Here is a 26,472-nt window from a genome sequence, read left to right as displayed (position 1 = left end):
GAGAGGTTTCAAGTACAGGTGCAGGGGTGTGTTGTTGCAGTTATACAGGATCTTGGTGAGGCCACACCTAGAATACTGTTCTCCTTTTCCGAAAAAGGATGTTCATGCTCTTGAGGGTGTGCAGCGAAGGTTTACCGGGCTGATTTTGGGGATGGTGGGACTGATGTATGAGGAGAGATTGACTAGGTTAGGATTATTTTCGCTGGAGTTCAGATGAATAAAGGGGAATCTCATAGAGACATTTTAAATTTGTAACAGGACGAGACAGGGTAGATGCAGGGAGGATGTTGCTGGTGGTGGGTGTGTCCAGCATGGGTCACAGTCTGAGGATTCTCAGTAGACTATTTTGGATGGAGATGAGGAGACATTTCTTCACCCAAAGAGTGGTGAGCCTGTGGAATTCATTGCCACAGGAAGTAGTTGATAATAAATGATATTTGAGAGGCAGCTTGATATAGTACTTGGGGCAAATGGGATCAAAGGTAATGGGGAGAAAGCAACCTTAGGCTGTTGAGTTGGATGATCAGCCATGATCGTGATGAATGGCGGAGCAGGCTCAAAGGGCCAATTGGCATCCTCGTGCTCCTATCTTCGATGTTTTCTCACATGGTCACAATCTAGTAATCCTACAGTGAGTAACTCACCTGATGACTCCACAAAGCCTGTTTACTGTGCACAAAGTACATGTGAGGAGTGTGATGGAATACGGCCCACTAGCCTGGATGAGTGAAGTTCCCAATAACACTTCAGCTTGACGTCATCTGGGACAAACCGGTCTACTTGTTTGGCACCACATCCACAATCATCTTCTCCTTAGTACCGTTCATTAGTACCAGTGAGTATAATCTATAACATGCGCTGCAGAAATTGCCCAAGGCTCCTTAAATAGCATCTTCCAAACTCACTGACAACTCATCACCACCTTTTTGAGGGCAGTAAGGGATAGGCAATAAATACTGGCCCAGCCATCCATCGCCACATACCATGAGCGATTTTTTTGTTTTAAATGAGTAAATGAGAGAGCTTTGTTCTTTAACAAAGTGATGGAGGTTATAATTTGGAAATTAGACTATTAGTTGTGTGAAGTGATTGTGATTAGATTAAGCACATATTATCATGGTATGTAAACGGCCACAATGGATCACCAGTCCTATTGAGTTAACGCATTGTAACTGAGAAAATTATCAAAGAAAACTGGAATGACTGCTATTTCCATAAAGGTATTTATCAACAATTGATAAATTCTCTTTCTTAATCGACAAGTTACTGATGGTATTTGTTTCTAATTCTCATAGAGAATATAGATTCTAATGCATTTCCCATTCCATATAAATTTATTACTTCTATCTTTCATTGACTTAACTCATCTGAAATGGGGTTTTTCTGTATGAATATTTATTTTTTAAATGCAGGTTTGAAGACATTGCTTGTCTGGCAGACTCTTTATCACTCTCGGAGGTTACCCTGGATGGCAATCCCATAGCTCAGGAGTCATGGTACAAGCATACAATTCTTCGACACATGCTGCAACTCCGACAGCTGGATATGAAAAAAATCACAGTGAGTCAATTATCCTGATCACAACATTGCACCATCACTTCACACCATTTGGAAACCTTGGATGGCAAGAGAAATTGAGAGCTTAATCAAAAAGAAAAATGAGGCATAAATTAGGTTTAGGAAACTGAAGACAGACAGAGCCCTTGAAGAATACAAAAGTAGCAGCAAAGCAGTCAAGGAATTAGGAGAGCTAAAAGTGGCCATGAAATGCCTTTGGCAAACAGGATTAAGGAAAAGTGTTTTATCCTTATATAAGGAGCAAGAGGGTAGCCAGGACAAGGGTAGGTCCACTCAAGTACAAAGGAGGGAACATATGCTTGGAGCTGGAGGAAGTGGGTAATGTCCTTATGAGTACTTTGGATTGCTAATCACAAAGGAGAAAATCATGTTCGATGGTGAGTCTTAGGAGAGGTGTGTTGAAATTCTAGGCAAGTCAGTATAGAAAAGGATGTTGGGTGTTTTGAAAAGCATTAAGGTAGACAAGTCCCAAGGACTTGATTGGATCTATTCCAGAATATTGAGGGAAGTAGATGAGGAAACTGCTATGGTCCTTATTGAAATTTTTGCATCCTGTTTAGTAACACAAGAGGTCCCAGAGGGCCAGAGATTATCTAATGTTGTTCCTTTGGTTAAGAAGAGCAAAAGGGATAATCAGGGAAATTATAGGCCATTGAGACTTCTGTCAGTGATAGGCAAATTATTGGAGAAGATTCTGACAGATAGGACTTACTGACATTTGGAAAAATATGGACTTAGTAGCGATAAGCTGCATGGCTTTGTGCAGGGATGTCATGGCTCACGGTGTTGATTGAGTTTTTTTGAGGAGGTAACAAAGATGATTGATGTGGGCAAGGTTGTAGATGTTGTTGATATGTACTTCAGCAAGAAATTGACAAGGTCCCTCATGGCAGGCTGATACAAAGGTGAAGTCCCATGGGATTTGCAGTGAGCCAATAAGATGAATACAGAAATGGCTTGGTCATAGAAGACGGAAAGTAGCAGTGGAAGGAGATTAGAGACCTGTGACCAGTGGTGTTTCTCAGGGATCAGTGATGATATGCCTGTTGTTTGTAATTTGTATAAATGATTTGGAGGAGAATGTAGGTAGCCTGATTAGTAAGTTTGCAGATGACACAAAGGTGAGAGAAGCTGCAGATAGTGAGGAGGATTGCGAGAGGATACAACAAAATATATGTAGCTAGAACAAACAGAGTTGTTATTTCTGGTTTGTTACCTGTGCCATGTGCTAGCGAAGTGAGGAATGGGGAGAGAGAGGGGTTGAACATGTGCTACAGGGATGTTGCAGGAGGGAGGGTTTTGGATACCTAGATAATTGGGGCTCAATCTGGGATAGGTGGGATCTCTACAAACAGGATGGTCTACATGTGAACCAGAGGGATACCAATATCCTGGGGTTTAAACTAATTCAGCATGGGGATCCGAACCTAAATTGTAGTTTGACTGTCCAAGAGATTGAGAATAGTGAGGTCAGAAAAGGCTTCAAGATTGCAAGAGTGCACCGACAAGAAGGAAGGTGATTGGAATTATGTCCACTTCAATGCCAGGAGAATCCAGAATAAGATGGGTGAACTTGCAGCATAAGTTGGTACCTGGGACGTGGATGTTGTGGCCATTTCAGAGATTTAGATAGAGCAGGGACAGGAATGATTGTTGTAGGTTCCGGGATTTAGATGTTTCACTAGGAACAGGGAAGATGGTAAAAGAGGGGGATGTGTGGTATTGTTAGTCAAGGACAGTATTATAGTGGCAGAAAGGATGTTTGAGGACTCGTCTACTGAGGTAGTACATGCTGAGGTTAGAAATAGGAAAGGAAGGGTCACCCTGTTGGGAGTTTTCTATTGGCGTCCAAATAGCTCCCGAGATGTAGAGGAAAGGATAGCAAAGATGATTCTGGATAGGAGTGAGAGTAACAGGGTAGTTGTTATGGGGAACTTTAACTTTCCAAATATTGACTGGAAATATTATAGTTCGAGTACTTTAGATAGGTCAGTTTTTGTCCAATGTGTGCAGGAGGGTTTCCTGACACAGTATGTAGACAGGCCAACAAGGGTCAAGGCCACATTGGATTTGGTACTGGGTAATGAACCCAACAGGGTGTTAGATTTGGAGGTGAGCATTTTGGTGATATGTTATGTTTACTCAAGTGATGAAAAGGAGTAGGTATATACTGAAGGGCAAGATTCAGGATGCATAGGATGGGGAAGGAAACTGCAGGGGGTGGGCACAATTAAAATGTGGAGCTTTTTCAAAGAACAGCTGCACGTGTCCTTGATAAGTATGTACCTGCCAGGCAGGGAGGAAGAGGTTGAGCAAGTGAGCCATGGTTTACTTAAAAAGTTGAATCTCTTGTCAAGAGGAAGAAGAAGGCTTATGTGAAGATGAGACATGAAGGCTCAGTTAGGGTGCGTCAGAGTTACAAGTTAGCCAGGAAAAACCTAAACAGAGGGCTAAGAAGAGCCAGGAGGGGACATGAGAAGTCGTTGGTAGATAGGATCAAATAAAACCCTAAAACTTTTTATAGGTATATCAGGAATAACAGAATGACTACAGTAAGATTAGGACCAATCAAGGACAGTTATGGGAACTTGTGCGTGGAGTCCAAGGAGACAAGAGAAGTGCTAAATTAATATTTTTCGTCAGTATTCACACTGGAAACAGACAATGTTGTCGAGGAGAATACTGAGGTACAGGCTACTAGACTAGGTGGGATTCAGGCAAGTGTGAAAATAGATAAGTCCCCTGGGCCAGATGGAATTTATCCTAGGATTCACTGGGAAGCCAAGGAGGAAATTGCAGAGCCTTTGGCTTTGATCTTTATGTCGTCATTGTCTACAGGAATAGTGCCAGAAGACTGGAAGATAGCAAATTTTGTCCACATATTCACGAAGGGGAGTAAAGATATCCTTGGTAATTTATAGACCAGTGGGCCTTACTTCGGTTGTGGGTAAAGTGTTGGAAAAGAGATAAGATTTAAAATCACCTAGAAAGGAATAAGTTGATTAGGGATAGTCAACACAGTTTTGTGAAGGGTAGTTCATGCCTCACAAACATTACTGAGTTCTTTGAAAAGGTGACCAAACAGGTGGATGAGGGTAAAATGGTTGATGTGGTGTATATGGATTTCAGTAAGGTGTTTGATAAGGTTCCCCATGGTAGGTTATTGCACAAAAAATTGAAGCATGGTATTGCGGGTGACTTAGTGGTTTGGATCAGAAATTGGCTAGCTGAAAGAAGACAGAGGGTTGTGGTTGATGGGAAGTGTTCATCCTGGAGCTCAGATACTAGTGGTGTGCCACAAGGATCAGTTTTGGGGCCACTCCTGTTTGTAATTTTTACAAATGACCTAGATTAGGGCGTAGAAGGATGGGTTAGTAAATTTGTGGATGACACTAAGGTCAGTGGAATTATGGATAGTGCCAAACGATGTTGCAGGTTACAGAGAGACATAGATAAGCTGCAGAGCTGGGCTGGGAGGTGGCAAATGGAGTTTAATGTGGAAAAGTGTTAGGTGATTCACTTTGGAAGGAGCCATAGGAATAAAGAGTACTGGGCTAATGGTAAGATTCTTGGTAGTGTAGAGGAGCAGAGAAATCTCATTGTCCATGTATATAGGTCCTTGAAAGTTGCCACACAGGGTGATAAGGTTGTTAAGTAGTCATATAGCATGTTAGCTTTTCTTGGTAGAGGGATTCAGTTTTGGAACCACGAGGTCATGCTGCAACTGTACAAAACTCTGGTGCGGCTGCACTTGGAGTATTACGTACAGTTCTGGTCACCGCATTATAGGAAAGATGTAGAAGCTTTGGAAAAGGTTCAGAGGAGATTTACTTGGATATTGCCTGGTATGGAGGGAAGGTCTTATGAGAAAAAGCTGAGGGACTTGAGGCTATTCTTGTTAGAGAGAAGAAGGCTGAGACGTATTATTGAGACATATAAGATAATCAGAGTGTTAGATCAGATGGACAGTGAGAGCATTTGTCCTCAGATAGTGATGGCTAGCACGAGGGGACATAGCTTTAAATTGAGGGGTGATAGATATCGGACAGATGTCAGAGGTAGTTTCTTTACTCAGAGGAGTAGGCGTGTGGAGTGCCCTGCCTGCAGCAGTAGTAGACTGGACACCTTTAAGGGCATTTAAATGGTCATTGGATAAACATATAGATGAAAATGGAATAGTGTAGGTTAGATGGGCTTCAGATTGGTTTCACAGATCGGTGTAACATTGAGGGCCAAAGGGCCTGTTCTGTTCTGTGCTGTGCTGTTCTATGTTCTGAAGATTTGAGCAGAGAAATGGCAGTTTGAGTTTAATCTGGACAAATGTGAGGTGATGCATTTTGGGAGATCTAATGCAGGAGGGAAGTATCTGGTAAATAGCAGAACCCTTTATTGTGGGTAAATCACCCCAAGTTATTTTTAATGTGGTTGCTAATTAAGAAATACCCCAGATAATCAAGTTTTAAAACACTAACTTTATTGCATGTAGCAACCAAAATAAGGCCCTTCAAGTGAGCAAGTTAAGTGTCACGCCTCAATCTAACTATTACCAAATTAATGTTGGAATTTAGCTACAATTCCAACCAACAGTGTCTGACTCTGATGACCAGGATTCAATCCATATGCAGTGTTGTTCTTCGATCAGCTGCTGAAGAAGAGTTGTGGTGTTGGAGTCTTTTACAGTTCCTTCAATGTTGTGATATTAGTGATGATCTCTTAGATGCTTTCATCCAAATTATTGACTATGGCTCTTAAACCATCAAGTCTACAATTTGCCTTGTGATCAGAAGTGGCTTCTTTATTCCTTGTTCCATTTGTCATTGACTGTTTGAAGACACAGCTTTCCTGTGATTAACTCCTTAAATTCTTCTGCAGGGTAGTTAGTTGTCCTTGTGGCATAAGACAGCCATTTATGAACAATTTTGCTCATGTAGCTTCAACTCCTTCTTCTCCCAGACATAGCTAATTGCTTTCAATTCCTGTATAAGTTTTTCTTTGTGCTTTATTAATTTATTTGAGATGGAGTTATTGCTACTTATTTCAATCTATAAACAGTTAATAAAGTTCTGAAGTCTATTTTGTCACACCTATAGTAGCATCAACTTACAGAGGTGTACAGATCCACAGTTCCCTGAAAGTGAGAAGATTAGAGTGGTGCTGGAAAAGCACAGCAGGTCAGGCAGCATCCGAGGAGCTTTTGCTTGAACCGTCGATTTTCCTGCTCCTCAGATGTTGCCTGACCTGCGGTACTTTTCCAGCATCATCTAATCTTGACTGTAATCTCCAGCATCAGCAGCACCCACTTCTGCCCTGGAAGTGACAACCTAAGTGGGCAAAGTGATCAGAAGGCATATGCATTCTTGCCTTCATTGGTCAAGGGCATAGAGTACAAAAATTGGCAAGTCATGTTGCAGCTATAGAGAAATTTAGTTCGGCTACATTTGGAATATTGTGTGCAGTTCTAATTTCCAGTCTACTGGAAGATGTACAGAAAAGAGTTGCCTAGATGTTGCCTAGTTTGGAGGGTATTAGCTGTGAGGAGAGATTGAACAAGCTTGGTTTATTTTCATTTGAATGTTGAAGGCTCTCAGGTTACTTGATAAAAGTTTACAAAATTGTGAGAGGTGTGGATAGAATGGATAGTTGGAGTCTTTCTCCCAGGGTAGGAATGTCAATTACTAGGGGACATAGGTTTAAGGTAAAAGGAGATAAGTTTAAAGAACATGTGAGAGGCAGGTTTTTTGCACAGATAATGGTAAGTTGCCTCAAATGCGCTATCAGTGGAAATGTAGGAGGCGGATACAATAGCAATTTTTAAAATGCACCTTGGCAAATTTATGAATAAGCAATGAATAGAGGGATCCAGATTGCACAAAGGCAGTCTGTGTTGGCCAAAGGGCGTTCCTGTGATGTACTGTTCTTTATTCACTGTCTATCAATTTTGTTGCACACAGCTGCTCTGTTTTAGCAATGGAATATTCTGTTCTTCTGACTAAATTTTTATCCTGTTTGTGGCTAGAATTTTGTTACTTTGGGATTTAGTAGTTTATTTGGACGTTAAAAATGAGTATAGGATAAGGATGGTAGCCTGGGTGATTTTGTGATGGGGAGAAAAATCATTCAGTTGTGTGATATAGAGAAGAAAGAAGTAAAAAAAAGGATGCGGATGCAGGGCTCCTGTGGCACAGTGAGTTCTGGGCCAGAAGACCCAGGTTTAAGTTCCACTGCTCCAGAGATGTGTAATAATATCTCTCAACAGGTTGATTAGAAAATATCTGGAGGATAAGAATCACTCATATATTGCAAAATATTCTGCTCAGGCTAGGAGCTTGAGCTGAAATTGCTGTGGAGCTCTTGGTACAGAATCCCAAGTTAGCAATTAGTTTTGGCTGTTCCACTTCCAAAGAGTTCAGCAACATCACACTGGAGCCAGTACAATGCTTTAGTCCATAGACATGGGAGCAGTAGTAGACCATTGAGTCATTGAATCTACTCTGCCATTCAATTATATCACAGCTGATCTGATAATCCTCAAATCACCTTCCCTTGATAATAATAAAATTCTATCTCAGCCTTGAACATACTTAATGATCCAGCCTCAGCAGCCCTCTGTGGCAAAGCATTTCGAGATTCACAACCCTGAAAGAAAAAAATTCCTCTTTGTCTCTATCTTAAATGTGCAACTCCTCTGGTCCTAAACTCTCCCACAAACGGGACAATCTTTCCACGTTTATCCTGTCAAGTGCTCTAAGAATCATATATATTTCAATTAAGTTGCCTCTCATTCCTCTATATTCCAACAAGTACAGGCCCAATTTACTGAACCTCTCCACATAAGAAGTTTATTTGTCCATACCTGGTATTAGTTTAGTGAACCTTCTCTGGAATGCCTCGAATCCAAGTATGTCTTTCTTTAGATAAGGTGCCTAAAATTGTTCACCATGCCTTGTACAATTTTAGCAAAGCCTTCATACTTGTGTATTCCATTTTGTTTTGAAATATAGGACAACATTCCATTTGCCTTTCCTTTACCTGCTGAACTTTGATACTAACTTTTTGTGCTTCATAAATGAGGACCCCTAAATCCCTCTTTTCAGTAGCTTTCTACAAATCAATGTGTCTTATGACTCTGTGGACCTACTGATATGAGTCCAACCAATCCTGAGCACCGATTGGCTGATAAACTCACCCTTATGAGGAAATTGAAATATGTACAGCACAATGACCCAGGATCAGTTCCTCTAGAATTTGGAGTAGGGAGGGAATTCTGAGGTTTTGGCCCAGTGACAGTGAAGGAACAGTGATATATTTCCAAGTCAGGATGCTGAGTGGCCTGGAGGGAAACTTGAGGTTGTCATGTTCCTGTGTATCTGCTGGAAGTCCTTGATCTTCTAAATGAAAATGGCTGTGTTTGGAAGGTGCTGTCTGAGGCTCTTCGGTGATATTCTTCAGTGCATCTTGTAGACAGTGCACTACCTGTGTGTCGGTAGTGGAGAGAGTGAATGCTTATGGATGCAAATCCAGTAGGCTTTTTCTGGATGGTGTCAAATCTCTTGAGCGTTGTTGGGGCTGCACTCATCCAGCTAAGTGGGGAGTATTCCATTCCTGACTTGTCGCTTGTAGGTGATGGACAGGCTTTGGGGAGTCAGGAGGTGAGATACTCGCAACTGTATTCTTCGCCTTTGACCTGCTCTTGTAGCCACTATGTTTCTGTGGTGAGTACAGTTAAGTTTCTGACCAAAGATAATCCCCAGGTTGTTGATAATAGTTGTTTTGGTGATGGTAACACCATTTATAGTCAAAGAGCCTTGGTTAGATTGTCTCTTGTTGGTGATGGTCATTGCCTGGCATTTGTATGGCGCAAATTTTATTTGCCAATTGTCCTAACTGGGTCCCTGGTGCTGTGAGGCAGCAGTACTAACCACTGTTCCGCCTCCTGTGTTTCTACAAAATTACTCACAAATACCTTTGTATTGCAGCTTTCTACAGTTTTATTTGTCAAGGGCAAGCCATTTTAAGAGAAAAAAAATATAAAATTTTAATTTGGGGAATAGGAAACTAGGCCAGCCTGTAGAACTTACTTCAAGAAATGCAGCGTGTGAACACTGGTGTTTACTGAGCATGCAAGGTGGGGGACTAGCAAGTAGCATAATGCAAGAGTTGAGGAGACATTTCATGGAGGAGATTGCAAATGATCTTGATAATTGCTAAGATCTAGTATGTATGTGGAGAAAGTGAGGACTGCAAATGCTGGAGAGTCAGAGTTTAAATGTATGGCGCTGAAAAAGCACAGCAGGTCAGGCAACATCTGAAGAGCAGGAGAGTTGACGTTTGGGGAATAAGCCCTATACACATTCCTGATAGGCCAACTAGAGGCGAGGCCATATTAGATTTGGTGCTCGACAACAAATCAGGCCAGACTTCAAATCTCTCAGTAGGAGAGCATTTCAGTGTTAGTGATCATAACTCCTGACCTATACTATAGTCAAGAAGAGGGATAGGAGCAGACGATATGGAAAATTATTTAATTGGGGGAGGGGGGATTATAATACTATTAGACAGGAACTGGGGCGCTACATTGGGAACAGATTTGAATTAGAATTAAAATTCCTGGAACAGTGTGGAAACAGGCCCTTCAGCCCACACTGACCCTCTGAAGAGTAACCACCCAGACCCATTCCCCAACCCTATCATTTGATATTTACCCCTGACTAATGCCCTTAACCTACACATCCCTGAACACTATGGTGATTTAGCATGGCCAATTCACCTAAACTGCACATCTTTGGATTGTGGGAGGAAACCAGAGCACCCGGAGTAAACCCACACATGGAGAATGTGCAAATTCCACACAGATAGTCGCCCGAGGCTGGAAGCAAACCTAGCTCCCTGGCGCTGTGAGGCAGCAATGGTAACCAATGAGCCACTGTGCCACCCAAAGATACCTTGACATGTTTTCTTAGATGTTCTCAGGAAAATGCAGAAAAGAAACGTGGAGGTTGTTTAAGGAGCACCTGCTGATAGTGCTGCATAAGTTTGTCCCACTAGGGCAAGGAAGGGATGGTGGGGTGAAGGAACATTGGGTGGCAAGGAATATAAAACATGTAGTCAGAGGAAGAAGGAAGCTTACTTAAGGTTGAGGAGGCAAGTATCTAGAGGGTTACAAAGTGGCCAGGAAGGAACTAAAGAGTAGAATTAGGATAGCTAGAAGGGGGCATGGAAAAGCTTTAGCGGGTACGATTAAGGAAAACCCTAAGGCACTCTACACTTATGTGAGTAATGGAAGGATGGCCAGAGTGAGAGTAGGGCCAATCAGAAATGGTGGAGGGGACTTGTTCCTGGAGTCTGAGGAGGTAGGGGAAATCCTTAATGAGTACTTTACTTCAGTATTCACTGTGAGAGGGACCTTGACATTTGTGATGACAGCATGAAACAGGCTGATATGCTCAAACAGTTGATGTTAAGAAGGAGGATGTGCTGAAAAGTTTGAAAGACATTAGGATAGATAAGTCCTCTGGGCCAGATGGGATATACCCAAGGTTACTACAAGAAGTGAGGGAAGCGATTGCTGCGTCTTTGGCAATAATCTTTGAGCATTCACTGTCCACTGCAGTAGTACCAGATGACTGGAGAGTGGAAAATGTTGTTCCCTTGTTCAAGAAAGGGATTAGGGATAATCCTAGGAGTTACAGACGCATCAGTCTTCATCTATAGTGGGCAAAGTATTAGAGAGGATTCTGAGAGACTGGAATTATGATTACTTGGAAATCCCCATAGTTTGATTAGAGATAGTCAGCATGGCTTTGTGAGGGTCAGGACATGCCTCACAAACCTTACTGAATTCTTTGAGGATGTGATAAAACCCATTGATGAAGGCCGAGCAGTGGATGTGGTGTTCATGGATTTTAGCGAGGCATTTGAAAAGGTTCTCCTTGGTAGGCTCATTCAGAAAGTAAGGAGGCATGGGATACAGGGAAATTTGGCTGTCTGGATATGGAATTGGCTGGCCCATTGGAGACAGAGGGTGGTAGTTGAAGGCAAGCATTCAGCCTGGAGCTTGGTGAGCACTGGTGTTCTGCAGGGATCTGTCCTGGGACCTCTACTCTTTGTGATTTTTATAAATGACTTGGATGAGGAAGTGGAAAGGTGGGTTAGTAAATTTATCAATTTACAAAAAAAGTTGGTGGAGTTGTGGATAGTGTGGAGGGCTGGGATATTGACAGGATGTAGAACTGGGCTGAGAAGTGGCAGATGGTGTTCAACCTGGAAAAATGTGAAGTGATTAATTTTGGAAAGTCGATTTGGAATACATAATACAGAGTTAAAGGTAGCATCCATGGCAGTGTGGAGGAACAGAGGGATCTTGGGGTCCATGTCCCTAGATCCCTCAAAGTTGCCTTCCAATTTGATAGGGTTGTTAAGAAGCCATATGATGTGTTGGCTTTCATTAGCAGGAGGATTGAGTTTAAGAGCTGTAAGGTTATGCTGCAGCTCTATAGACCCCTGGTTAGACCACACTTGGAATATTGTGTTCAGTTCTGGTCATCTCATTATAGGAAGGATGTGGAAGCTTTAGAGAGGGTGCAGAGGAGACTTACCAGGGTGCTGCCTGGACTGGAGGGCATGTCTTATGAAGAAAGGTTGGGCAAGCTCAGACTTTTCTCACTGGAGCAAAGAAGGAAGAGAGGTGAGTGGATAGAGGTGTACAAAATGATGAGAGACTTAGAAAGAGTGAATAGTCAGACAACTTTTCCCAGAGCAGAAATGGCTATCACAAGGGGGCATGATTTTAAGGTGATTGGAGGAAGGTTCAGGGCTGATGTCAGAGGTATATTCTTTACTAGGAGAGTGGTGGGTGCCTGAAATGCACTGCCAGCAGTGTTGGTAGAGTCAGATACATTAGGGACATTTAGATGGGTACATGGATGATAGTAAAATGAAGGTATGTAGGTTAGTTTGATCTTAGAATAGGATATAAGGTTGGTACAACATCGAGGGCCAAAGGGCCTGTACTGTGCTGTACTGTTCTAGTTGTATGTTCTGTGTTCCTGCTCCTTGGATGCTGCCTGATCTGCTGTGTTTGTCCAGTTCCACACTTCTTCACTTTGGTATGGATATGAGCTGAAAATGTGTTGCTGGAAACGCTGATGCCCGAAACGTCGATTCTCCTGTTCCTTGGATGCTGCCTGACCTGCTGCACTTTTCCAGCAACACATTTTCAGCTCTGATCTCCAACATCTGCAGTCCTCACTTTCTCCTTTGGTATGGATATGTTCAAGCACAATGAACCATGCTCCGTATCTCAATACAATATTTTTAAGCATAGACGATATCTAAATCATGAAAGTTTGATGACAGAATTAGAGGATATCTCAATTTTCTTTTGGCCTATGTTGTACCTGACCTTGGGAGGATTTAATGAAGCAATTACTGGGAACTTTAACATCCAAATCTAGCTATGTGTAATCTGTGACTGATAAAAAAATTAAAATTGAAAAGTGTTTTATTACCACAGCTCACGTTTAATTAAACATTCAATAAAAGATGACATAGAATTGAATATTTCAAATATGAATGTTTTAGTTTCCTTTTGGTATTAATCACAGTGCTGTTGTAATATCGCAGTGACCACCAGTTTTGTACTCTCCTCTGTTCATTGAGTTACTGCCCCTTATAATGACTATCTATCAAATTGTTTTAAAGGTGACAAATACATTTTCATTTATGATGCTTATTTTCAGGAGGAAGAGAGGAGAATGGCATCAGTCATGGCCAGAAAAGAAGATGACAAAAAACGTGAAATACACAAGCAGGCAATTCTGAAGGTAAAGACTAAATATTAGTTCTGTTAAAATAAATGACTAGAATGTTGCATGCAGAATCTTTCCATCCTGGTAACAATATGGTCAAGACATGTATTTAATCAATTAGAGCTGATAATCTAAACAGGTCTGCAAAAGAAATTTGTTTCTGGCTTTTAGGATTTTTTAATATTGTACTCCTATTTTATGAATATTTAAGAGATAGTGTAGTCAGGCTTAGTGTTAGTATAAATCCAAGTGTAGCAAGCTATGTTAAAGTATTATCTTTGCACTTTATAACCTGTTGTGGACACAGCACTAAGAGAAGCACTATGGTTTTCATGTAGTACTCAACAAATATCAATATAAGAAGCCCAGCAATTTGTGAGCTGTAATACCAAGCAGGTTCTGAAATAGTGTGAATTTATTTAGTACTTTTAGCGTAGAAAGATTTCCTGCAACACTTGACAACAACATTACAAAAATGGACATAATCTGGAAATAAAAGACTAGAACCCGTGAAAGTGCCCATGCACCTTCAGATTGTTCTAAAACCAGATAACATTTAGGCAAGGAAACCTGTCATTCTTGCATCTTCTAGTTGATATGTGCTATAATTTATACTAACATGGTTGCCTTTAACTGTCTGTTAATGTGACTCAGCAAGCCACTGAGTCATGTCATATACTTTTCAAGTATATGAACTAACTTTGGCAACAGTTATTCCTATCACCCTCCTTTTTTGTTTAATAGAACAGGGATTATGTTCCTGTCTGGCTACATAAAATCACTGAAACATCCTTGATGCTACTTTGAAGTCTAAAGGTTGCTTATATCATATTACTAAATGGGTATTTTGCATTAGTGTTTAGTGTGGAAAAGGACATGGAAGATATAGAATGTAGGGAAATAGATGGTAACATTTTGAAAAATGTCCAGATTACAAAGGAGGAAGTGCTGGATGTCTTGAAACTCATTAAAGTGGACAAATCCCCAGGTGTACTCTAAAACTCTGTGGGAAGCTAGAGAAGTGATTGCTGGGCCTGTTGCTGAGATATTTGTATTATCGATAGTCACAGATGAGGTGCCAGAAGACTGGAAGTTGGCTAACGTGGTGCCACTATTTAAGAAGGGTGGTAAGGACAAGCCAGGGAACTATAGACCAGAGAGGCTGACGTCGGTGCTGGGCAAGTTGTTAGAGGGAATCCTGAGGGACAGGATATACATGTATTTGGAAAGGCAAGGACTGATTAGGGATAGTCAACATGACTTTGTGTGTGGGAAATCATATCTCACAAATTTGACTGAGTTTTTTGAAGAAGTAACAAAGAGGATTGATGAGGTAGACATGATCTATATGGACTTCAGTAAGGCTTTCGACAAGGTTTTCCATGAGAAACCGGTTAGCAAGGTTAGATCTCATGGTATACAGGGAGAACTAGCTATTTGGATGCAGAACTGGCTCAAAGGTAGAATACAGAGGGTGGTGGTGGAGGGTTGTTCTTCCGATTGGAGGCCTGTGACCAGTGGAGTGCCACAAGGATCACTGCTGGGTCCTCTTCTATTTGTCATTTATATAAATGATTTGGAGGTGAGCATAAGAGATATAGTTAGTAAATTTGCAGAAGAAGGTTACCTCAGATTATAATGGGATCTTGATCAGATGAGCCAATGGGCTGAGAAGTGGCAGATGGAGTTTAATTTAGATAAATGCGAGGTGCTGCATTTTGGGAAAGCAAATAAGGACAGGACTTCTACACTTGATGGTCCTCGGGAGTGTTGCTGAACAAAGAGTCCTTGGAGTGCAAGTATATAGCTCCTTGAAAGTGGAGTCGCAGGTAGATAGGATAGTGAAAAAGCTGTTTGGTATGCTTTCCTTTCTTGGCCAGAGTATTGAGTACAGGAGTTGGAAGGTCATGTTGTGGCTGTACAGAACATTGGTTTGGCCACTTTTGGAATATTGTGTGCAATTCTGGACTCCTTTCTATTGGAAGGATACAGAGTCATAGAGATGTACAGCATGGAAACAGACCCTTCGGTCCAACTCATCTGTTCCAACCAGATCTTCCAACCCAATCTAGTCCCACCTGCCAGCACCTGGCCCATATCCCTCCAAACCTTTCCTATTCATATACCCATCCAAATGCCTCTTAAATGTTGCAATTGTACCAGCCTCCACCACTTCCTCTGGCAGCTCATTCCATGCACGTACCACCCTCTGTGTGAAAAATTGTCCCTTGGATCTCTTTTATATCTTTCCCCTCTCACCCTAAACTTATGCCCTCTCGTTCTGGATTCCACGACCCCAGGGAAAATACTTTGCCTATTTACCTTATCAGTGTCCCTCAAAATTTTATAAACCTCTATAAGGTCACCCCTCAGCCTCCGATGCTCCAGGGAAAACAGCCCCAACCTATTCAGCCTCTCCCTATAGCTCAAATCCTGCAACCCTGGCAACATCCTTGTAAATTTTTTCTGAACCCTTTCAAGTTTCACAACATCTTTCCGATAGGAAGGAGACCAGAATTGCACACAATATCCCAACTGTGGCCTAACCAATGTCCTGTATAGCCGCAACATGACCTCCCAACTCCTGTACTCAATACACTGACCAATAAAGGAAAGCATACCAAACACTGCCTTCACTATTCTATCTACCTGCGACACCACTTTCAAGACCTATGAACCTGCACTCCAAGGTCACTTTGTTCAGCAGCACTCCTTAGGACCTTACCATTAAGTGTATAAGTCCTGCTAAGAGTGCTTTCCCAAAATGCAACACCTCACATTTATCTGAATTAAACTCATCTGCCACTCCTCAGCCCATTGGCCCATCTGGTCTAGATCCTGTTGTAATCTGAGGTAACCCTCTTCGCTGTCCACTACACCTCCCATTTTGGTGTCATCTGCAAACTTACTAACTGTACCTCTTATGCTCGCATCCAAATCATTTATGTAAATGACAAAAAGTAGAGGACCCAGCACCGATCCTTGTGGCACTCCACTGGTCACAGGCCTCCAGTCTGAAAAACAACCTCCACCACCAGCCTCTGTCTTCTACCTTTGAGCCAGTTCTGTATCCAAATGGCTAGTTCTCCCTGTATTCCATGAGATCTAACCTTGCTAACCAGTCTCCCATGGGGAACCTTGTCGAACGCCTTACTGAAGTCCATATAGATCACATCTACCACTCTGCCCTCATCAATCCTCTTTGTTACTTCCTCAAAACACTCAATCAAGTTTGTGAGACATGATTTCCCACGCACAAAGCCATGTTGAGTAATCTTAATCAGTCCTTGCCTTTCCAAATACATGTACATCCTGTCCCTCAGGATTCCCTCCAACAACTTGCCCACCAGCGACGTCAGGCTCACTGGCATATAGTTCCCTGGCTTGTCCTTACCACCCTTCTTAAATAGTGGCACCACGTTAGCCACCCTCCAGTCTTCTGGTACCTCACCTGTGACTATCGATGACACAAATATCTCAGCAACAGGCCCAGCAATCACTTCTCTAGCTTCCCATAGAGTTCTAGGGTACTCCTGTTCAGTTCCTGGGGATTTATCCACTTTGATGCGTTTCAAGACATCCAGCACTTCCTCCTCTGTAATCTGGACATTTTGCAAGATGTCACCATCTACTTCCCTACAGTCTATATCTTCCATATCCTTTTCCACAGTAAATACTGATGCAAAGTACTCATTTAGTATCTCCCCCATTTTCTGCGGCTCCACACAAAGGCCGCCTCGCTGATCTTTGAGGGGCCCTATTCTCTCCCTAGTTACCCTTTTGTCCTTAATATATTTGTAAAAACACTGTGATTCTCCTTAATTCTATTTGCCAAAGCAATCTCATGTTCCCTTTTTGCCCTCCTGATTTCCCTCTTAAGTATACTCCTACTTCCTTTATACTCTTCTACGGATTTACTCAATCTATCCTGTCTATACCTTACATATGCTTCCTTGTTTTTCTTAACAAAACCCTCAATTTCTGTAGTCATCCAGCATTCCCTATACCTACCAGCCTTTCCTTTCACCCTAACAGGAATATACTTTCTCTGGATTCTCGTTATCTCATTTCGAAGGCTTCCCATTTTCCAGCTGTCCCTTTACCTGCAAACATCTGCCCTCAATTAGCTTTCAAAAGTTCTTTCCTAATAACGTCAAAATTGGCTTTTCTCCAATTTAGAACTTCAACTTTTAGATCTTATCTATGCTTTTCCATCATTATTTTAAAACTAATAGAATTATGGTCGCTGGCCCCAAAGTGCTCCCCCACTGACACCTCAGTCACCTGCCCTGCCTTATTACCCAAGAGTAAGTCAAGTTTTGCACCTTCTCTAGTGGGTACATCCACATACTGAATCAGAAAATCGTCTTGTACACACATAATAAATTCCTCTCCATCTAAACCTTTAACACTATGGCAGTCCCAGTCGATGTTTGGAAAGTTAAAACCCCCGACCATAATTACCCTATTATTCTTACAGATAGATGAGATCTCCTTTCAACTTTGTTTCTCAATTTCCCTCTGACTACTGGGGGGTCTATAATACAATCCCAATAAGGTGATCATTCCTTTCTTATTTCTCAGTTCCATCCAAATAACTTCCCTGGATGTATTTCTGGGAATATCCTCCCTCAGCACAGCTGTAATGCTATCCCTTATCAAGAATGCCACTCCCTCCCACCCCCCCACCCCGCCTCTTTTGCTATCCTTCCAGTAGCATTTGTATCCTGGAACATTAAGCTGCCGGTCCTGCCCATCCCTGAGCCATGTTTCTGTAATTGCGATGATATCCCAGTCCCATGTTCCTAACCATACACTGAGTTCATCTGCCTTCCCTGTTAGGCCCCTTGCATTGAAATAAATGCAGTTTAATTTATTAGTCCTACCTTGTCCTTGCTTGCCCTAACTGTTTAACTCACTTCTGTTCTCAACTGTACCAGTTTCAGATTGATCTCTTTCCTCACTATCTCCTTGGGTCCCACTCCCCCCACCTTACTCGTTTAAATCCTCCCGAGTAGCTGTAGCAAATCTCCCTGCCAGTATATTAGTCCCCTTCCAATTTAAGTGCAATCCATCCTTCTTGTACAGGTCACTTCTACCCCAAAAGAGATTCCAGTGATCCAAAAATGTGAATCCTTGCCCCATACACCAGCTCCTCGGCCACGCATTCATCTGCTCTATCCTCCTATTCCAGCCCTCACTAGCTCGTAGCACTGGGAGTAATCCAGATATTACTACTCTCGAGGACCTCTTTTTTAAATTTCTGCCTAGCTCTCTGTAATCTCCCTTCAGAATCTTAACCTTTTCCCTTCCTATGTCGTTGGTTCCACTGTGGACAATGACCTCTTGCTGGCCCCTCTCCCCCGTTAGAACATCCTGCACCCTCTCTGAGACATCCTTGATCCTGGCACCAGGGAAGCAACACACCATTCTGCTTTTTCGCTGCTGGCCACAGAAACGTCTGTCTGTACATCGAACTAGAGAATCCCCTAACACAATTGATCTCTTGGAACCCGACGTACCCCTCATTGCATTAGAGCCAGTCTCCATACCCGAAACTTGGCTGTTCGTGCTACGTTCCCCTGAGAATCCATCACCCCCTACATTTTCCAAAACAGCATTCCTGTTTGAAATGGGTATAGCCACAAAAGACTGCTGCACTAGCTGCCTATCTCTCTTACCTTTCCTGGAGTTAACCTATCTCTATGACTGTATCTGAGACTTCTCCCCTTCCTATAACTGCCATCCATCACATACCGTTGCTGTTGCAAATTCCTCATCGCTTCTAACTGTCTCTCCAACCGATCCATTCGATCTGATAAGATTCGCAGCCAGCAGCACTTATGGCAGATATAATCTGCAGTAACCCTTAAACTCTCTTTAAGCTCCCACATCTGATAAGAAGTACATATCACTGCAAAGGCTATTTTTGCTCCTTCACAATCTACAGACCCAGAAAATAACACCGTCTTATTCCTCTACAAACACTGCCCCAGGTTAAATTAATAGTTATGGCTTATATTTTAAGTTTAATCAAGAGACATATCTCCAAAAACATCTCATCAAGAAAGAACCTACTCTACTCACTGCTGCAGATTCTCTGTAGGCCACACTTAAAACAACAATTAAGTTATCTGATTCTGTGCTGTGAACTTTGCCCAACAGTTCCTCCAAGATTAGTTGTGAATTTCACTGTTTGATAATTTTCCCAGATGCACTCCAATGTCCAGCGATACACGAATTCAAACAGCAAAGGCAGTAATTGTGCAGGTTCTCGCTCTCTCTCTCGTGCACTGTCCTCACCATGTGCTTTTTTCTCCCTTTTAAAACTGCTGTTGTTTTGACTTTTTTTTCCAAAGTTCCAAAACAACGCAACAGCATATAAAACAGTAATTGCTGCTCCTGGAATTCAAGGAAATCACCTCCAGCACCTAAAATGCCTCAAAAAAAGGAGCAGCTGTTACAGCCAGAAATTTTTCCCGTCCTCCATCTTGGATTACCCAGAATCATATTGTGAAACTTGAAAGCATTCAGAAAAGATTTACAAGGATGTTGCCAGGGTTGGAAGAGATGAGCTATAGGGAGAAGTGGAGTAGGCTAGGGCTGTTTCCCTGGAGCATCGGAAGCTGAGAGGAGATCTTATAGAGGTTTATAAAATCATGAGGGTCGTGGATAGGGTAAACAGACAAGGTCTTTTCCCTAGGGTGGGTGAGTCTAGAACTAAACAGCATAGGTTTAGGGTGAGAGGGGAAAGATATAAAAGAAACCTAAGGGGAAGCCTTTTCACACAGAGGGTGGTGGAGGCTGGTACAATTTCAACATTTATAAGGCATCTGGATGGGTATATGAATTGGAAGGGTTTGGAGGGATATGGGCCAGGCTGTTCTCTGTTTGGCTTGCCCTATAATGGTAGTGTTGTCCCAGTCGAATTCATGTTGCTTGTCGAGAGAACAGCCAGGGAATTCCTAGAGGCATGGCACTCATCCACAGACTCTATCAACAAACACATCGACCTGGACCCAATATACCGGCCACTACAGTGGACAGCTCGAACTGACAACCAGAAGTGGCAGAGACAGGCCACTATAAATGCCGGAGAAAACAGCACGGAAGCGCTTCAAAGGAGGCTCCCAAGCACTGAGGATGTCACCTAGACAGGGGACGAAACGTTTGCAAGACAAATTCCCAGCTCGGCGAACAGAACCACAACAACGAGCACCCGAGCTACAAATCTTCTCCCAAACTTTGATTTTCTGGATTCATGTTCACAGATACCTAATATAGGCAGTCAATAATTTGTAAGTAATTTTCTGATAGTTTATTAAACTTGTTCATCAGCAGTTTAGATATGATGCAGCAGTTGAGATATGTTGCATTGGTTAATGAGATAAAGAAAGTACACAACTATGACAAATGGAAATAGTTCATTGATACTAGAGGACATACAGGCTGTCAGCATGGAATGTTTTGGTCTTGTTAAAGTTGTGGGGGCAACATCCTGCTCATTAGCCGAGGTGTTGGGGAACTCTTCCTTTAGTCTTCCTTCACTTCTGTCTGTATTCCATGTGTCTGTTGAGGACTGCTCGATGAAGACTGCTCTCTGTGAATCACCTGATGAAAACTGCTACCTACAAGGTCTGCTGATAAGAACTGTCCAAGATGAATGCCCCTCTGCCTGAGCACTTATTGTCATATCAAATTTACTGGGGCAGGTAGCTTATGCCATGTCAATCAATTGTCTGAACGCTTTTGACAAATTGACATAGGACAGCCAGTCATGACATTGAATGATGTTGTCCTCTTGTCCGCCTGCATTTGAGGGTTAATTTACTATTCTTTCTAAGATGAAATACTTATTTTCGGAAACAACACACTTTGATAATAGGCTGCTATGAAAACAAACCTTCCAGCTCAGTGAGCAAATCTACGTCCAGGCTGCTTTTACTGCTAGATTAATTGTTGATGCTGGTTCAATGAGCATCATGACCTCCACATTTCATGCTTCCTTTAGATTAGATTAGATTAGATTACTTACAGTGTGGAAACAGGCCCTTCGGCTCAACAAGTCCACACCGCCCCGCCGAAGCGTAACCCACCCATACCCCTACATCTACATTTACCCCTTACCTAACACTACGGACAATTTAGCATGGCCAATTCACCTGGCCTGCACATCTTTGGACTGTGGGAGGAAACCGGAGCACCCGGAGGAAACCCACGCAGACACGGGGAGAACGTGCAAACTCCACACAGTCAGTCGCCTGAGGCGGGAATTGAACCCGGGTCTCAGACGCTGTGAGGCAGCAGTGCCAACCACTGTGCCACCGTGCCGCCCAATTCATATTCTGAATTTTGTGAAGTATTGCTGTGATAACTGTTTAATGTAATCTCATTCTAGACAATATATACTAGAGAAATTCAGTTTTAAGGGTCCCTAATATCCAACAATATTGTCAGGAAAACCATCTCAATGGAGATTTTAGTTGGTATGGCCCATAGAAATTCATGGCACTTCAGTATCCAAATGTTCAGAAATTCAACTGATTTTAACATTTTAAACTTAAGGCATGGATGTTTTAAATTCTGTGCTAAAACTGTGATGCACTTATAAAATGTTTGTTTTGAGGTATCTACAGCATCACCATGATGAATTATTATGTGTATTCAAGCAAGGTTTTTATTAAATGTGTTCATGAAATGTCCATGAAGCTGACAAGGCCAGCAAATGCTACTTGTCCCCAATTACTTTGGAGGAGGTTATGGTGAGGTGTCTTAAACTACTGAAATATATGTGGTGGAGGTACACCCATGGTGCTATTAGGAATTGAGTTGCCAGATCATGACCTAGTGACAGCGAAGTAACAGCAAAAAAAATTTCTAAGTCATGATTGGATAAATGTCTGGTGTAGTTTAAAAGGTCAGGAATAATTTGGATCTTGATGTTGTTCCAGAGTAATTATGGTGTAATTTATTATCACTTATTGTTGTATTGACTTAATCTCAGATCATTAATAGTGAGCAAATGTTTCAAACTTTGCAATGTTGTTTTCCTGTAAGTTACTCTGAGATTGCAGCAACCTCTAGCATTAGTCCCACCAGTCATTATATTTGAAGATCCAGCGATGAATGGTGTGCAGGAAGCCAGCTCAAGGATTCATAGAATCCCTGCACTCTGTAGGCAGGTCATTTGGCCCATCAAGTCCATACTGACTCTTCAAAGAGATCTCCACCCTGTTACCCTACTTCTGCATTCCCCATGGCTAATGCAGCTAGTCTGCACATTGCTGGACACAAATAGAATTAAATAAAATGGAAGGGAAGTGGGTTACTACCCACGAAGGAGTGCTGTATTAGCAAGACTAAGGGCCTGAATACCAACTCAGGTGTAAATAAAGGATACAATAGCACTGATCAAAGAAAAGCAAGGGAATTCTCTTCCTATCCTGGCTAACATTAATTCCTATGCCAATATGCATAAAATAAATGATCTGGTTATTTATCTCATTATGGCTTGAGGGACCTTGTTGAATGCAAATTATTTGACAATCTTTTCTACTGTACAACAGCAAATCTTCAAAAAGTAATTCATTAGCTGTAATGAACCCTGCTGACATTAGACGTGATAGACATATGCCTTATGTAATGTAAAGAAGTGAATGGGTTTTCTTAAACAATATTCTCTACATCATCTTTGTTGTCTTACTCACTCTTGTTTTACAGGAGAAACGTCGTTTGGCTATCAGTAATGCTGCCAGACAGTGGGAGATCCAGCAGACAGTTGCCGCCATCAAGGACGCACAACAGGAACAAGTGAAATCACTTGGCACAGCCAGTAACATCAGTATTCATAAACCATATCACATCAATGAACATGAACAGGTGCTATGGCCGAATGAATCAAGGTATGCATTCTTTTGACTGAGGAACTTTGATTAAGGGCCAACACCTATAGTGCAGCAGAACAGTGAGATGAAGAAAAGGTGAGATGGGAGAGAAGATTAGATTTTTAAAAATGATTATGGGCCTTGAAGCTTTGTAAATTTTATCAGTTGTACCTCTTTTGTTGGTTTTAATATAAACTTATTTGGTTCCTTTTTTGATAGTTATTTTTTCCTCAAGGCATAGTTTAGATTTTCTAGTTTCATTATTTTTTCCCCTCAGTTTCAGTATTTGGCCTGGAAAGTAGCAAGTCTGTTTGAATCCACAGAACAGAACACAGTGCTGTTCCGGGAGAATGTAGCTTTATGATCATTCTGGAATATTTGAAAGAGATCATTAGCTGATATTGGATTTGAGGGAGATCAACTGCAGTCATATTGAATGACAGAGCAGACTTCAAGGGCCATAAGGCCTAATCCTGTACCCATTTCTTATAGTCTTGTGTACATAGTCCATTAAATGTCCATGAATAAATTGTGGAAGTTGGTCTATCCCTACATAAATAATGAATTTCATTACTTATGGATAAAACAGTTAATGTTGAAAGTGTGCTGGACTGCTTGTTCTTAATCATATCCTTTCATAGTCCGTTAAGTCCAAAGAACAATATTGAAAAGGAAGCAGTAGAGAGCAACAAACAAGACTTGTCAAAATCTGAAAAATCCAATAACATGAGGTAAGGTCTAATTTTGTTTTGCATATTACTGATTTCTAGCTAAATATTTTGTAAAGGTTGAAAATTCTTATTCTTTCATCTGTATTAGTATTGTTTATGATAAATGACAATTGTTCAGTGAAGTGCAGATATTCATTTTGACTCATTCCCAACACTCAACTTAAAATGTACAGTTTGTATCCTTTATTTCTCCACCCTTCAGGCACTCTGCCTGTATTCCTGATGAAGGGGTTTTGCCCGAAACATCGATTTTACTGCTTCTCGGATGCTGCCTGAACTGCTGTGCTTTTTCAGCACCGCTAATCCAGAATTATAATTAGCTCCCAAAACACAAACATTGCTCACCCATCACAAGATCAATGTGTTTACTGTCACAGAATTTCCCTTTCTGTCAGTTCATGTAACTGTGTTCTGATTAATTTGTAAGTAAAGGACCATTTCCTATTCCTTCCAATCTCACTCTGGGTATCATTACATAAATAGCTGTCTTGCAATGCTATCAAAATTGTTTGCTTTGTAAGGCTACATATTTCCTCTTCAGCACAATTCCCTTCCTCTACTTAGTTTAAAACCCATTCTGCAGCCCTAGTTATTTGATTTACCATAACACTGATTCCAGGATGGTTTAAGTCCAACGAATAGCCCTCTTCTATTCTAACTGAAACCCATTCCTTCCACATGATTTGGAGATGCCGGTATTGGACGGGGGTGTACAAAGTTACAAATCACACAACATCAGGTTATAGTCCAACAGGTTTATTTGGAAGCACTAGCTTTCGGAGCGCTGCTCCTGGTTGTGGACCTTCCACACTAATCTTTGAACCACATATTTATAGAGTCATAGAATTAAAGAGATGTACAGCACAGAAACAGACCATTAGGTCCAACATGTCCATGCTGACCAGATATCCCAACCCAATCTAGTCCCACCTGCCAGCACCCGGCCTATATCTCTCCAAACCCTTCATATTCATGGACCCATCCAGATGCCTTATAAATGTTACAATTGTACTTGCTTCCACCACATCCTCTGGCAGCTCATTTCATACACGTACCACCCTTTGCATGAAAAAGTTGTCCCTTAGTTCTCTTCTATATCTTTCCCCTCTCACCCTAAACTTATGCCCTCTACTTCTGGACTCCCTCACCCCAGTGAAAAGACTTTGTCTATTTATCCTATCCATGCCCCTCATAATTTTATAAACCTCTATAAGGTCACCCCTCAGCCTCCGACACTCCAGGGAAAACAGCCCCAACCTATACAACCCCCCCCATAGCTCAAATTCTCCTACCCTGGCAACATCCTTGTAAATTTTTTCTGAACCCTTTCAAGTTTCACAACATCTTTCCAATAGGAAGGAGACCAGAATTGCACGCAATATTCCAAAAGTGACCTAACCCAATGTTCTGTACAGCCGCAACATGACCTCCCAACTCTCCTGTACTCAATACTCTGACCAATAAAGGAAAGCCTACCAAACGCCTTCTTCACTATCCTATCTACCTGTGACTTTAACGCCTTCACTTTATTTATCTTATACCAGTTTGCCCATGGCTCAGGCAGAAATCATGAGATTATTACGTTGGAGGTTCTGCCATCTAATTTAGCTCCAAACTATTCAAATTCTTGCAGTAGAACCTCCTGTCTAGTCCTATCAATGTCATTGATACTGATGTAGATGTTGACAACTGAATTAAGTTGAAGGCTGCTGCATGAGATAAAGATGCAAGGCGTTACGGGTAATATATTAGCATAGATAGAGGACTGGTTAACTAACAGGAAGCAAAGAGCGGGGATAATGAGTGCTTTTCTGGTCCTGAGGCAGGGTTACACCCAAAATGTTGACTTCTCCACCTCCTGACGCTGCCTGGTCTGCTGTGTTCTTCTATCCTTCTGCTTGTCTACCTTGGATTCCAGCCACTGCAGTTTTTTTTTCGTCTCTAACCCAGTGAACTAGTTGAGGTTTCCTCATTGAATGTTTTTAAAGCTAAGGTAGATAATATTTTGAACAGCAAAGGAATTAAAGGTTGTGATGAGAGGGCGGGTTAGTGAAGCTAGGGCCACGAAAAGATTAGCCATGATCTTATTGAATGGTGGAGCAGGTTCGAAGAGCCAGATGGCTTACCCCTGCTTCTAGTTCTTGTGTTCCTATGTTGTTATGTTCTTAATCTCTCCCACTCCGAGCTCTTCTCCAGCCCTGAGGACATGTCCTTAGCCCTGGCACCGGACAAGCAACACAGTCTTTGGGACTCACTTTCATGGCAGTAGTGATCAGTAGCTATCCCTGTATTTATGCTGTCACCTATGACGACTACATTCCCATTTTTTCCCTTCCTCTGCCTCCTAATGACTCCCTGTATCATGTTGCAGTGGTCAATTTACTCATCCTCCACTCTCTTCTAACAGCTTGTAACTGCTGGATATCTGAAGGACTGAATATCCTTGAATGCTAACCCCTGGCTCCCTAAAAC

The 26,472-nt window shown here is 41.8% G+C and overlaps 1 protein-coding gene across 5 annotated transcripts in view; it reads left to right on the top strand.

Annotated features, from left to right (window-relative positions):
- LOC140458343 (leucine-rich repeat-containing protein 49) overlaps positions 1–26,472 on the top strand; it is a 275,785-nt gene that overhangs the window by 194,679 nt on the left and 54,634 nt on the right. For all 5 annotated transcript variants that reach the window (XM_072552724.1, XM_072552725.1, XM_072552726.1 and 2 more), the window contains 4 exons: positions 1,413–1,560; positions 13,317–13,400; positions 23,106–23,287; positions 23,911–24,000. In XM_072552724.1, coding sequence (XP_072408825.1) covers positions 1,413–1,560; positions 13,317–13,400; positions 23,106–23,287; positions 23,911–24,000 — 504 coding nt within the window. The remainder of the gene's footprint in view (positions 1–1,412; positions 1,561–13,316; positions 13,401–23,105; positions 23,288–23,910; positions 24,001–26,472) is intronic.

Source organism: Chiloscyllium punctatum, chromosome 33 (genome assembly GCF_047496795.1).
Source record: "Chiloscyllium punctatum isolate Juve2018m chromosome 33, sChiPun1.3, whole genome shotgun sequence".
Classification (NCBI taxonomy): Eukaryota; Metazoa; Chordata; class Chondrichthyes; order Orectolobiformes; family Hemiscylliidae; genus Chiloscyllium; species Chiloscyllium punctatum.
This window is presented reverse-complemented; position numbering and strand designations above follow the sequence as displayed.